Here is a 12,332-nt window from a genome sequence, read left to right on the forward strand (position 1 = left end):
TGTAACCTGTCCCCGGTACCAAGGTCAATGACTAGAAATGTCATGATTGCGCAATATTAAAGATCCCTTCCCTTTATTACCCCGGATAATCAACGTTCTACTTTACAATGTAAACACTGTACACTGTAAAGTATTGTAGCCTATGCTACTTTAATTGAGGTCCAATCCCGACCTATATTGACTGATGCTGGTTCTGAACCTCGACTTAGCGAAATTCCTGCAAACCTAACCTCAATATAACGAACCTCGTTTTAACGAAATCCTTGATATAACGAATATTCAGTTCGGTCCCTTCAGATTCGTTATACCGAGGTTGGACTGTATATGCGATGGAAAAAATTGGACCTTTTCCATTAATTCACTACCACTAGAGGAATATGGTTAGGTTAGGTTAGGTTTTTCTAACTCTATACTAAACTATACTAACCTAACCAAAGTTTAATTCACTACCACTTCTATTGCTAAAAATATATTGCTCTAAAAACTAGTGGTAGTGAATTAAATAGAACATGTTCAACTAGCTTAAGTTTGAGACAGTGGCGGATCCCGAGGCATACATATACATATATTTTTTACTGCATGTAATACAGTAGTGCATACACATTGCATAAAATAATTTGTCACACTAACTTTGGACAAAAAAAAATTGTAAAAAACTGCCATTTTGGAGACTTAGTTTACACAAATTTTTAGATAAAAAAGACAGATAGCTGGACCATATCCATCTGCTCTTTAGATATTTTTCTGTGTAAATGTACCTACCGAAATCGGCAATCTTCACATGCAGGTTATGATCCAGGAGGAGATTTTCTGGCTTGAGGTCTCTATGAACAATCATGTGTCTGTGACAATAGTCCACTCCGGAGATTATTTGTTGGAAGAATCGCCTCGCTTCAAACTCCTTAAGCTGGACAAATGATACAAGTGTGACAATACTGAATCCTGCAATATGTTAGGCCTATTTACCTATTAAAAACTACCATTTTACTCAAACAAGAGGTGTATTATGTAATTGATAAGGATACAGACTTTTGGCACTCAATAGCTTCAATGATACAATGTATAATTAATTGGCTTGCTAGAAATCCTTTTTCCAACATAGACAAATTTTTAAACTGTGATACAAATCGTAGTTTTGTCTTAATTTAGCCTTTTTAAATTAAGACAAACTGTGATACCTATTTAGCCTATCTAACTGTTTAACTGTTACACATATTTTTCCAGCCAAATGATTCTTAAAAATGTAATTTTCAGTCTCATTTCTCAATAGCTGTTTTAATTTTAATTCAACTACGGTATCTATGTTAACGTTATTAATAGTTTACTCTCTGTAAGCCTATTTATATTAAAATCTCAGTCATGTCTATTAATTTATATAGCTACAATAGTATTTCTATTATTTGTATCTATTGTTGACAATTGCAATGCCTTCTTTTGACATTATCTATACACAGTATTTTGTGTTTACATGATAGGCCTAATAAAGGTTGATTTTATTTTATTTGAATTTTACTGAGTTTTTGACTGTGCTAACAACTTTAGCACCAAGCCTACAGATACGGTACGTACACAGCAGAGGCTGAATGTACGCTGATAGCCGGGATGATAGCTTAAGCAGGAAACCCAGACCTGGTGCACGCAGACTGGAGGAAAGTCAGATACGACGTCCGACAACAATGCCCCAGAGAGCAATGTTGTCGTGACGTGTCAGATCGGAAGGTGCCGGATCGGAGAGCGTCAGATTAGTGGGTTACAGTCCATTGAAAGCCATGCAAAGTCATTTTATCGGAAGGTGTCGGAGACTTGTTGGAAGGTGTCGTGTCGGAGATGTCGGACTAGTGGGATCCTGCTTTACTGCTATGTAAATATTCTCTCACGTAGTTGACAACATACTAGCACACAGTAAAGCCTGGATGGTTACCAGGATGGGCGTAGGGAGCCAGGATGGTTGGAAATATAATTGCTACCCTGATTGTTACATAGCTGAAAGCAGAGTTACGAGATGGCCCCTGGAACTTGGCCTAGAATTTTTTTTAAGGCGTTACTGAGCCAGCAAACCATTGAAAACATACACTCAAAGGTTTTAACATATTTAGCCAGAAAATTAAATAGCCTTATGCAATTTTTTTTAAATAAACATATATTTTGATTATAACCAACACCTTTTGACAAATTATTTCTTGGATTATTGTTGGTAATTTATTAAACTAATATTTTTTGTGTATTAATTCGTTAATTTTCAATTACTATTTTTATTCAAACTTTAGGTAATAAAGTACTGAATTGTATTCAAATATACATTTTAAAATAAACAAATACATTTTGCTAATAAATACTGTATTATTTACAAACACCTTTTTCTTCTTTAAGTTGGTAAGACATTTATTATTAGAAACACTTCAAATTAATAAACCGTTTTAAAAATCAAAATTCAAAATTGATTACAGAACAAGAAATAACTCATTTGTTTTGGTTTGATACAAAAAATACCCAACAAAAATCCGCAACGAATAAACAAATATCACAAAACAGGAATCACGAATCTACCGAATTAATAGTAAAGCCTGTTCTAAACTTTATATTGGACAAACAGGGGGACCAATTTCTTGACGCTTTAAAGAACATATTTAGGCAGTGAAAAAAAGCAACCAAACAAGTAAAAAATCTATATACACTGAACATATCTTATCTCATAACCATAATTTATGGAAAATTAAAGGAAAGTGTCAACATTTTAGAGTATGATCAAAAAGGAGAAAAGATTAATGTTAAAGAATAACTGCACATAATATCCAGTAATACGCCTAGAACTTTCAGCAAACTTCACTCAACTCCGCATTGTATTTTTGGCCAACTGGGGTCCATCTTGTGACTCGACTACAGTATGTGGAGTGGATCAGGCACCATTCACCTATTACGTTTTGTATGAATCACGGTATACAATGCCTGCTGGCATAGTGCGTTGCAGTTACTGTAAGTGATCCGCTTTGGTTTTCTTGAAATGTTGAAAAGACTCTCAGCCTTGAACCAGAAATTCTGACAATCCTGTCTCAACTCCACGAGCAAACTTTGAAACTCAATGCACATTTTTTCTTTCCAAGTTCACAACTCAAAAAGCAAATGTACTTTTGAGAAATAACAAATAACCCTTCCATCATGAAGACTTAATCTTTTATTTGTCATCATATGGTTTTTTGATATTAAATTACAAAATGCAACTAAGTAAGTAAGTGCAGAGCGTCAACATGTTTTTTGAAATGACAAATGTAATCAAAACAAGAAGGCTAAAACTACAGATTACACTTCAAAATCTATCACAAATGGCCCAAGGGTGAGTCATAAAACAAGACTAATGTCAGGTTATATTTTTTGGCTTTTTAAACGTTCAAATGTACAATTTAAGGAGGCAATTTAAGCAGCACTTTACTAAATTATTAATTTGTAACTAAGAACTAGGTCTATATCTGATATAACTGAAATTTAACACCAGTTACCTTTCCATGCTTAACAATATAATCAAACAGCTCGCCACCAGACACATATTCCATAATCATGAAGATGTCAGTAGGGGTGCTTATAACTTGGTACCTGTAACATCAGGCATATATTTAAGACATACCACAGTAGGCCTATCGTTACTAGCCCATATTTGAACCTTAAGGAAAATAGCACCAACCAAAATAGCCTATTTCCCATATTGACCCCCATTCACTGTTTTGTAGAGCTTAAAAACAAATAATTTAAAATTTAGTATATTAAAGTGCTGTTGACTTTGAGTGTGGCTTACACGTCATTGTCACTGCGCGACTGCTACTCTGTCAGCTGTGTAACGGCATTGTCAGCCCTCAGCTACCTAGCAGCAAAGGCAATGACAATAACAAACAGTGGATTCATAAAACCAGAGCTCATTGTAATGAAGGAAACAATAAGAAGGATAAGACACAAAAAACAAAACATGCACCTATATACACAAACAGCTTTGACATATTATTATCTTCTGAGACCAATGATACAGTAGACATAGTTTTGCAATATAATCTACAATCATGTGTTAAAACTATAGCAAACCATAAGTCAAAGAAGCAAACCCTGATAACAAACATACAACATAGAGACAATCATCTAGTTAGTAATGCCAGAGAGGGAAAGCGCAACATCTTAATCTTGGCAGATAGTCATGGAAGGGATATTTACTTGTACTTGACAAAGATTTGGCCTAACAGAGTAGATAATATATGCAGCATATACAAGCCTAACGCCAAGCTCAATGGGGTTACAGAGAACCTTGTAACACTTACAAAGTCATTCAGATCAGAGGACTACGTTATTATTGTAGCCGGAACTAATGATGGAGGAGATGATCTCAGTGATGACAGCTCTGCTGGACCTCTACTTGATGCTTTTAAGAAGATTATTGATATGACAGCGCACACTAATTTGATTGTAGCAGAATTACCATACAAGTATCATGCTGCCCAACTAAAAAACAGAGTTACTTGCTTGAAAATGGAAATAGAGCAGGTGGTAAATAATGCTAAGCATGCTGTTCAGTTGCCACTAGGTGACCTCTCCCGTACGCTGTACACAAAATACGGCCTTCACTTCAAAAGACTGGGCAAAAAAAAAATTGCTTACATGTTGCGAGATATTTTTATCCACAACCCCAAGATCCATCTTACAATGAGTTGACAGTTGAAGAAGACATGGTTAATGTTAGGGACGAAAATATGGAACAAACTTTTGAAACGTATAAAGCTGACTCCACAGTTGCGTTTGCTCATACTATTTCTGCTGACATAAACTGTAATAGAAACATGAGCGCCGGAGTGGCAGTTACATTTAGACAAACATTCGGAAGGCCAAAAAAGCAGATTTCATCGATACTAAATTAACTTGTCAGGTGATAAATGAGGGTGCCAGCATTTTTAGTTTGGTGACAAAGCCTGAGTATTTTCAAAAGCCAAAATACAGGGTGGTAAAAAAGTCCCAGGACAGTTAAATATTTAAAAAAAATAATGCAGATAGAGCTACAATACTTGGTACAAAGTTACAGGGCATAAAACTCTATTTTAACACATATTCAGTGATCCAATAACTCTTCAGGGGGACGGCCCACAATGAGTCGGAAGAAAATCTTAAATGAAAGCATAGGTCAATATGCACATCAAATTACAGGTCTTTTTTAGTAGAATACAATGCCGCAAACCGCACTTCAAAAGGTTGATACAGCGCAAAATGGCAGATGTTCAAAGATTTCTTGAATCCGCCATTTTGAATCTTTGAACGACTGCCATTTTTTACTCAGGCATTCTTTTGAGCTTGAATTTACGGCATCGTAATCTACTAGTAAAGACCTTTAATTTGATGTGCATATCGACCTATGCTTACGTTAACAGATTTCTTCCGATTCCTAGGGCTGTGCCACCTGAGGAGTAAGCGTATAATAACAATGTAAATTAAATGAATCTTTGAACAACTGCCATTTTGCGCAGGATCAACCTTTTGAAGTGCGGTTTGCGGCATTGTATTCTACTAAAACAGACCTTTAATTTGATGTGCATATTGACCTATGCTTTCATTTAAGAATTTCTTCCGACTCCTTGTGGGCCGTCCCCCTGACGAGTTATTGGATCACTGGATATTTGTTAAAATAGAGTTTAATGCCCTGTAACTTTGTACCAAGTATTGTAGCTCTATCTGCATTATTTTTTAAAATATTTAACTGTCCAGGGACTTTTTACCACCCTGTATGATGATTACAAGGAAGTTTTTTCATAGCTCACAAAACACTTTAAAACCCGAAATCTAAAAACCTTGATTTGTTCGCCGATGGGCTGCGTGCGAGATCACATTAAGCTTCACCAGTTCATCTCAAATGTCCTAAATTTCATAATCAGACAGGAGCTAGAATCATCATCATCATCTCCCATGACCAGAACTCTGATCGAGTATTGAGAAATGGACTGTCTCACTCAGCTTTTCTGTCAAGACTTTGCAAGGAAATACAGAGGCATACAAAGTTGACAGCTACTGAGCAGGATGCTGCTATGTCTGAAGCTGTGGCAACTCCAGGTCCATCACCCAACCATGACCATCCAGCATCACAGAGGCCAGACGATGATGTGCCTACCCTGGCCAGCCTCAACACCTTCCCTCCACTCATCCCATCACACCATCAGTTACAGCATAGTGAAAAAGTGCAAAACACAAGTGCAAAAGTGGCATTGAAAAGCAGAGTACAAGTGGTAACTACAAGCAGAGTACAAGTAGTACTAATAGTAAAAATATTTTTTTACAGAAATAGATAATTTTACTGATGCACATGTCAAGTTAGGGTCTGATAGTTAATTGGAAAAAGATATGTATTTATTACATTTTAACATTCAGGGTTTTCTAAATAACTATGTAGATCTTAGTCTGTTCATTGAACATATGGATTGCAAAATTAATGTTATATCTATAAATGAACATTGGCTTCATGATAAAAGCATAAATGTTTTAAATAAACTAGATGGTTTTGTAATTGCTGACTACTAAGCTAGAATAGAACAATGTAGGGGGGGGGGGGTTCATGTTTAATGATTGACAAAAATGTTAGTTTTAAAATTAGAAATGACTTAAAATTTTTAAATGAACAATGTTGTTTTGAAGGATCTTTTATTGAAGTCAAGGACTGGAATTCAGTTTTTATTTCAGTATACAGGATTCCAGGTAGTGACATAGGTAAGATATTTTTAGAGAAGTTTGAAATGTTATTAGACAAAATAGCTTTGGAAGCAATGTCAAAAAATGTTTTTATAATGTCAGACACAAATATAGATTTATTAACCGATAAAGTAAGTACTGATAATTTACTAGAAATTTGTGATGGTTTTGGATTCAAACCTAATGTTTTTGTTACAACTAGGGTAACCAGCATTTCAAGTACTTGTATTGACAATATTATTTCTAACTTGCAGACAAAAAATACTAGCAGTTTGGTTTTAGACATAGGTGCATCAGACCACAATGTTTTACTTTTGTCATTTGAGAAAATGTCCTCTCCAAGACTTAAGGGTGTAAATAAAAAACTTACTTTGAAGTTTACAGAAACAAATTTTCAAACCTTTGAAAACACACTACACAATGTTAATTGGAACCCTTTTGAAACCTTTAATGTAGATACAAATTACAATAAATTTCTTACACACTTTCTAAATTCATTCAACGAGGCATTCCCCAAAACAGTAGATCGTCCAAAGAATAAACGTAACAAAAATAACTGGATAACAACAGGAATAAAAATTTCAGCAGAAAATAAAAATAAGTTGCACCAAGAATCAAAATGGAATCGTAACCCTCAGTTTTTAATCTATTACAAAAACTACAGAAAGGTCTTTAAAAAAGTAGTTGCATTAGCAAAACTGAAAGCTAATGACGATTTTATTAAAACATCTAAGAATAAAAGTAAAGCACCTTGGGGTAGTAGTGAAAAATGAAACAGGGCTTAATAAACAAATATCTGATACTCCAGTTGAGATTAAATTCAAACATGAAAGGGATAAACAAAATTGTGCAGTATCGGTAGCAAATAAATTCAATAATTTTTTTATTAATGTTTCTCAGTATGCCAACCAATCAAAAGATAAATTAAAAGCACAGTTACTAATCGAAAATCAAAATTTAGAAATGTTTCAATTGACGAGTTAAGAAAAGTTGTTACATCTCTCAGTAACACTAAGTCCTCAGGTTGGGATAAAATTCCTCTTTTTGTCATTAAAAGAGTTTTTAAATTTATAGAACATCCATTATGCCAAATAATAGTAAATCAGTCCCTTGAGGAGGGGGTTTTTCCTAATAAGTTTAAGTTTGCTGAGATTAAACCCCTGTTCAAAGAGGGCGATGTCAACGATCCCTCTAACTACCGCCCCATCACCCCCCCTTCTGCCTTGTTTTTCACAGATTTTTGAAAAAATTGTAAAGATTCAACTAACAGAATATTTAGAAAGCAATAATTTAATAAATCCTTCACAGTTTGGTTTCCGCCTAGAACTCGGTACTGAAGAATCCATAACAAAAATGATTAACTGCATTGCGGGAGCCTGGGATGGATCGCAGAAGACTGTGGGTGTGCTATGTGACCTATCCAAGGCTTTTAACTGTGTGAATCATGAGATACTCATAGAAAAATTAAGTATGCATGGAATAAAAAATACTGAATTAAAATGGTTCATATCATATTAAAAAAACCGAAATCAAACACTTATTGTACAAAAAATGCAGAGAAATTATAAATCAGAGTGGAACATTAACCCCAATGGAGTTCCTCCGGGCTCTATTCTTGGCCCTTGTTTATTTATTATATATGTTAATGATCTAGGCAATGCTACTAAGATGTCCACCTTTCAATACGCAGATGATACCGCTTTAATTTGCACAGGACAAAACGAGTTCATACAAGCCTCAATAACTCAGGAATTTCAACTCCTCGGGGACTGGTTTGCAGTAAATGGCCTGTCCATGAATGTGGCAAAAACTCAACTAGGCCTAATTCAGTTTTCTGCATCCAATATTAACCAAAAATAATTTTAAATACAAACTTAACTACAATTCATTCACAACAGTCAATAAATTATTTGGGAATAGAAATCGATTCACAACTAAATTGGCAAAAACACATTAAAAACCTATCAAAAAGACTACGCTCAGCAACATTTGTTCTCACAATAATTCGGGATACTACTAATCTAGAAACACAAATAGTAGTATATCACGCATATTTTTCATCGATTATGAATTATGGAATTACTGTATGGGGCTCAAGCCAGGCCAAAAAATATTTATTCTCCAAAAAGAGCTGTAAGATTAAGGCTGTGGTACACCCCTGCCACTCCGTGGAAATGCAGAGCTTTCGTTTTACACTGATTGCATACGCTGTATATAAGTTAAGAACAAACTTAAGGTCTCGTTTAAAAGCTTAACAGTTCTTTCCCTGTTTTTAGAATTTCTTAAAATTACTAAGGGAAGTATAAAAGACGTATCAAATTGCATGGAAATTGGTACTTTTCAAAGTAGAATTAGAGGTGCAAAAAAAAATTGTGTTTAATTTTTAAAACTAGAGAAAGGTAGATTCAAGTGTGCCCTGCAATAATAAGTTTAGTTTATTTTAATAACCCAATAAATAATAGCATTACGATACGAGTGTAAAACGAACCGTCTGCAACCCAAAATTTTGCTGCCGTTTGGTGGTGCTCGTAGCGGCCAGACAGCGTAACTCTTGCGGCGCGCCCCACCCCTGCCTTTCCGTTTCCCCTCCACTGGTGAGGACACACGTGGTTGAATTTTAGCTTTGACATTTCGGTACAGCTGTGTTTTTGAATTGTTGTAAATCATGTTTATGTTATAACTAGCAACAGAGCCCGTTGTGGTTAAATACAACGGTCTCTAGTAAAATAATGGTTGTGAAATCCATACACCACTTTACTCACAAATATTAATTGTACAGATTAAGCACATAACATTAGAATCGCATACTTAACAAAAGGAACTCACTTTAAACACAAATGCAAATTGTTAACAACATTTTAATCAAAGAAAAATCAATTGAATAATAATATAACAATAAGCTGTTAAATTATTAACACATGTTTTTTTCCGAGTCGGGTTAAAGGTCTTCTACCCGACCGATTTTCATGATTTTGGCTTTAAACTAAAGGCATGGACGCACCACAGATTTAGTCCTACCTAAAGCACACTGCTGAATCATGAATCAACAATATTTATAATCATTTTAGTACTTATCTGCAATCAATGATACTTAACTCAAATGACCTAAGAACCTTCAGTGAAATACCAGCTTCCATTTGCATTATCAATTATTAAGATCGGATGTACCTAAAGCACACTGCTAAATCACGAACAACCCAAATTGTTTTAAAAATGGAGTTATTCATCATCGATTTTTAGTCAAACGGTCTTGCTTGCAACCTCAACAGCAACTGTCATTAGACGGGTTTTACCTAGTACCCTAAATCTTTATAAAATCTAACTTTCATAATTATTTGCAAATCTACACGAATTAGGCTTTCCAATGACCTATTAATTAATAAAATCGGTTTAGTAGAGCTGTATATTTAATTGTACAAAGTTGAACAACAAAATCTTTAGTTCAGTATTTTCTCGCCATTATAAATTTGGAGGTTGCTTAACATTTTTTCAAATAACTTTGAAATGGTGAGGAAATCGACTAAAGTGGACGGTGATATTCTGAAAGAGAATAAAATATCCTTCAAATTGATACTATATACTTCTTGGAAACACTCAAGAAAGGCAGCCAAAAGTCTCACTCAAATAAAAAGTGTGAAAAACGCCGTTTTTCAATGTATTTCTTATGTAAAACAAGTTTTTTTAAATTTTTCACCATAAATCATAACAAAAACAAACTTTCATAATTATTTGCAAATCTACACGCATTAAGCTTTCCAACGACCCATTTATTAATAAAATCGGTCCAGCAGAACTCTAAATTTAGTTGTACAAAGATTTTTAAAACTGAATTATATATAGAATAGATTTTATTTTGTAAGTTGTTACGATTCCACCAACACGCAAAAAGAAAGGACTCTACCTCTCTTCAAAACGGAAGAAGAATTACGGAAACAAACAATAAACACACAAACTTTCACATTTATAATATTTGTAAGATAATAATCGAGTTAAGAAAGTAGAAAAAGATCAACTATGAACGTACCACTACACGTATAATGGTTCTAATTCGGTAACGATTCGCTCAAAACTGAAACCAAATTCAAATCAAATCAAAATTTCTTTGATGACTGACTAGTCTTCAAAGTATGACTAACTAGGCCGAGGGCTTGCTACCTATGTACACTACCATCAGCTCCAGGACGATGGCTAGCTACAGCGACGGTAGTCCACTATGGAGCGGTGGAGCAGAATGATCAGCTGTTGCGAGACTGGGGTGAAACACCCCTCGCACCGTTGGACGCGCCCACGAAGGCCGCACGATAGGGCTTTCTGCTATACTAACAGAGGTGGCTGTGCTAACATCCATCACCGGCACACGTGCTGTCGTGCTCAGTCTCAGTCTCATTCTGTTATAATATCCTAGATTGACGTTTCACTCGTTTGTATTGTAGGTTCTATTATCTAGAAAATGCACGTGCATTTAGCATTTAGGGGTTATTGTACATATAGGGGCTATTGACCCTACAAGCCACTAGTGAAGGTAATGCAATGTGTGATTTTTTTCTAGCTGACACCGGATATGTTTACATTAAATGTTGTTTACAAATACTGCAACCATTTTTGATCGCGGTTTTGTAAGAAATCCAAAACCAAGTGGGACTAAAAATTGTGTGCCTCACATAAAGCGGCCTACACACTACACGTGCATTGCACGCCGTGCCATTTTTTTTATTGGCACGCCGTGCTCGGCTCGGCACGTTATTGCCCACACACTTAATCTTCAGTGTAGCCTGAAATGTGCTAAATTACTTTGTCTTTTCGTACAAATTAAAACAATTGCGAAACCTTTTTTAACAATTATTACCACAAACAAAATATTTCTATCTATTTCTGTTTTAAAAATACAGATTTGCTTCAATACTTAATTTACACACTGTATAATAAATTGATAGATACCGTAGTTATACATATACAGGGTTAGTAAAAAGTGTGGAGATCCCCTGTTATTTATTTAACGGTTCATACGAGAAATACTAAACTCGGTACACCTTTATGGCATGATATGAAGTACTTTTTGGGCATAACCGCCACATAGTGTACATCCCCAAAATGGGGGATTTTGAGGGAAACTCAAAGATTTCAAATGCAAAGACCCATCGAGTGACCCTTCATTTTGAAGGTCCTTGTTGCATTTCTCTTCCTTTTAGCCTAAATTAATTTTGAAAGAAAATTTGGTTGAAATACGCAAATCTAATTAGGCTAATTTGTCTTAATCTCAGGGTCGTTTTTTATTTATCTAAATATTAGGGTGCATGGTGGAGCTGTGTGAAAATGATAACTTACAACATCAATTACGGAAAGAGTTATTTACTGTTTTAGAATCAATTACAATAAGTTAATTTTACATAGCCCAAGGTATAATTTAAATACAATAGGTAATAGAGTTAGCCTAGTTTATGATAAAATTAATTAATCTACATTATGGATGGGATAATTGAGGTTAAACCTACACCTGACTTAAACTATATGGGAAAGGTATCATAGAGTTTATAGTGGAGTCTTTGGTTAATAGATTGTTATCAAAAGTTTTTATATTAGTTCAATTGGTGTAAAAGTTGGTATGTACTTGCGAATTTGGTCAACGT

The 12,332-nt window shown here is 34.8% G+C and overlaps 1 protein-coding gene across 3 annotated transcripts in view; it reads right to left on the minus strand.

The window, feature by feature from the left end:
- The window catches only part of LOC129005581 (5'-AMP-activated protein kinase catalytic subunit alpha-2), a 142,576-nt gene that overhangs the window by 97,315 nt on the left and 32,929 nt on the right, over positions 1–12,332 (minus strand). For all 3 annotated transcript variants that reach the window (XM_054434506.1, XM_054434504.1, XM_054434505.1), the window contains exons 3-4: positions 3,495–3,588; positions 763–907 (exon numbers count right to left, since the gene is read on the minus strand). In XM_054434506.1, coding sequence (XP_054290481.1) covers positions 763–907; positions 3,495–3,588 — 239 coding nt within the window. The remainder of the gene's footprint in view (positions 1–762; positions 908–3,494; positions 3,589–12,332) is intronic.

Source organism: Macrosteles quadrilineatus, unplaced genomic scaffold (genome assembly GCF_028750875.1).
Source record: "Macrosteles quadrilineatus isolate MER2022 unplaced genomic scaffold, UCM_ALF_1.0 Scaffold_24__1_contigs__length_1734639, whole genome shotgun sequence".
Lineage (NCBI taxonomy): Eukaryota > Metazoa > Arthropoda > Insecta > Hemiptera > Cicadellidae > Macrosteles > Macrosteles quadrilineatus.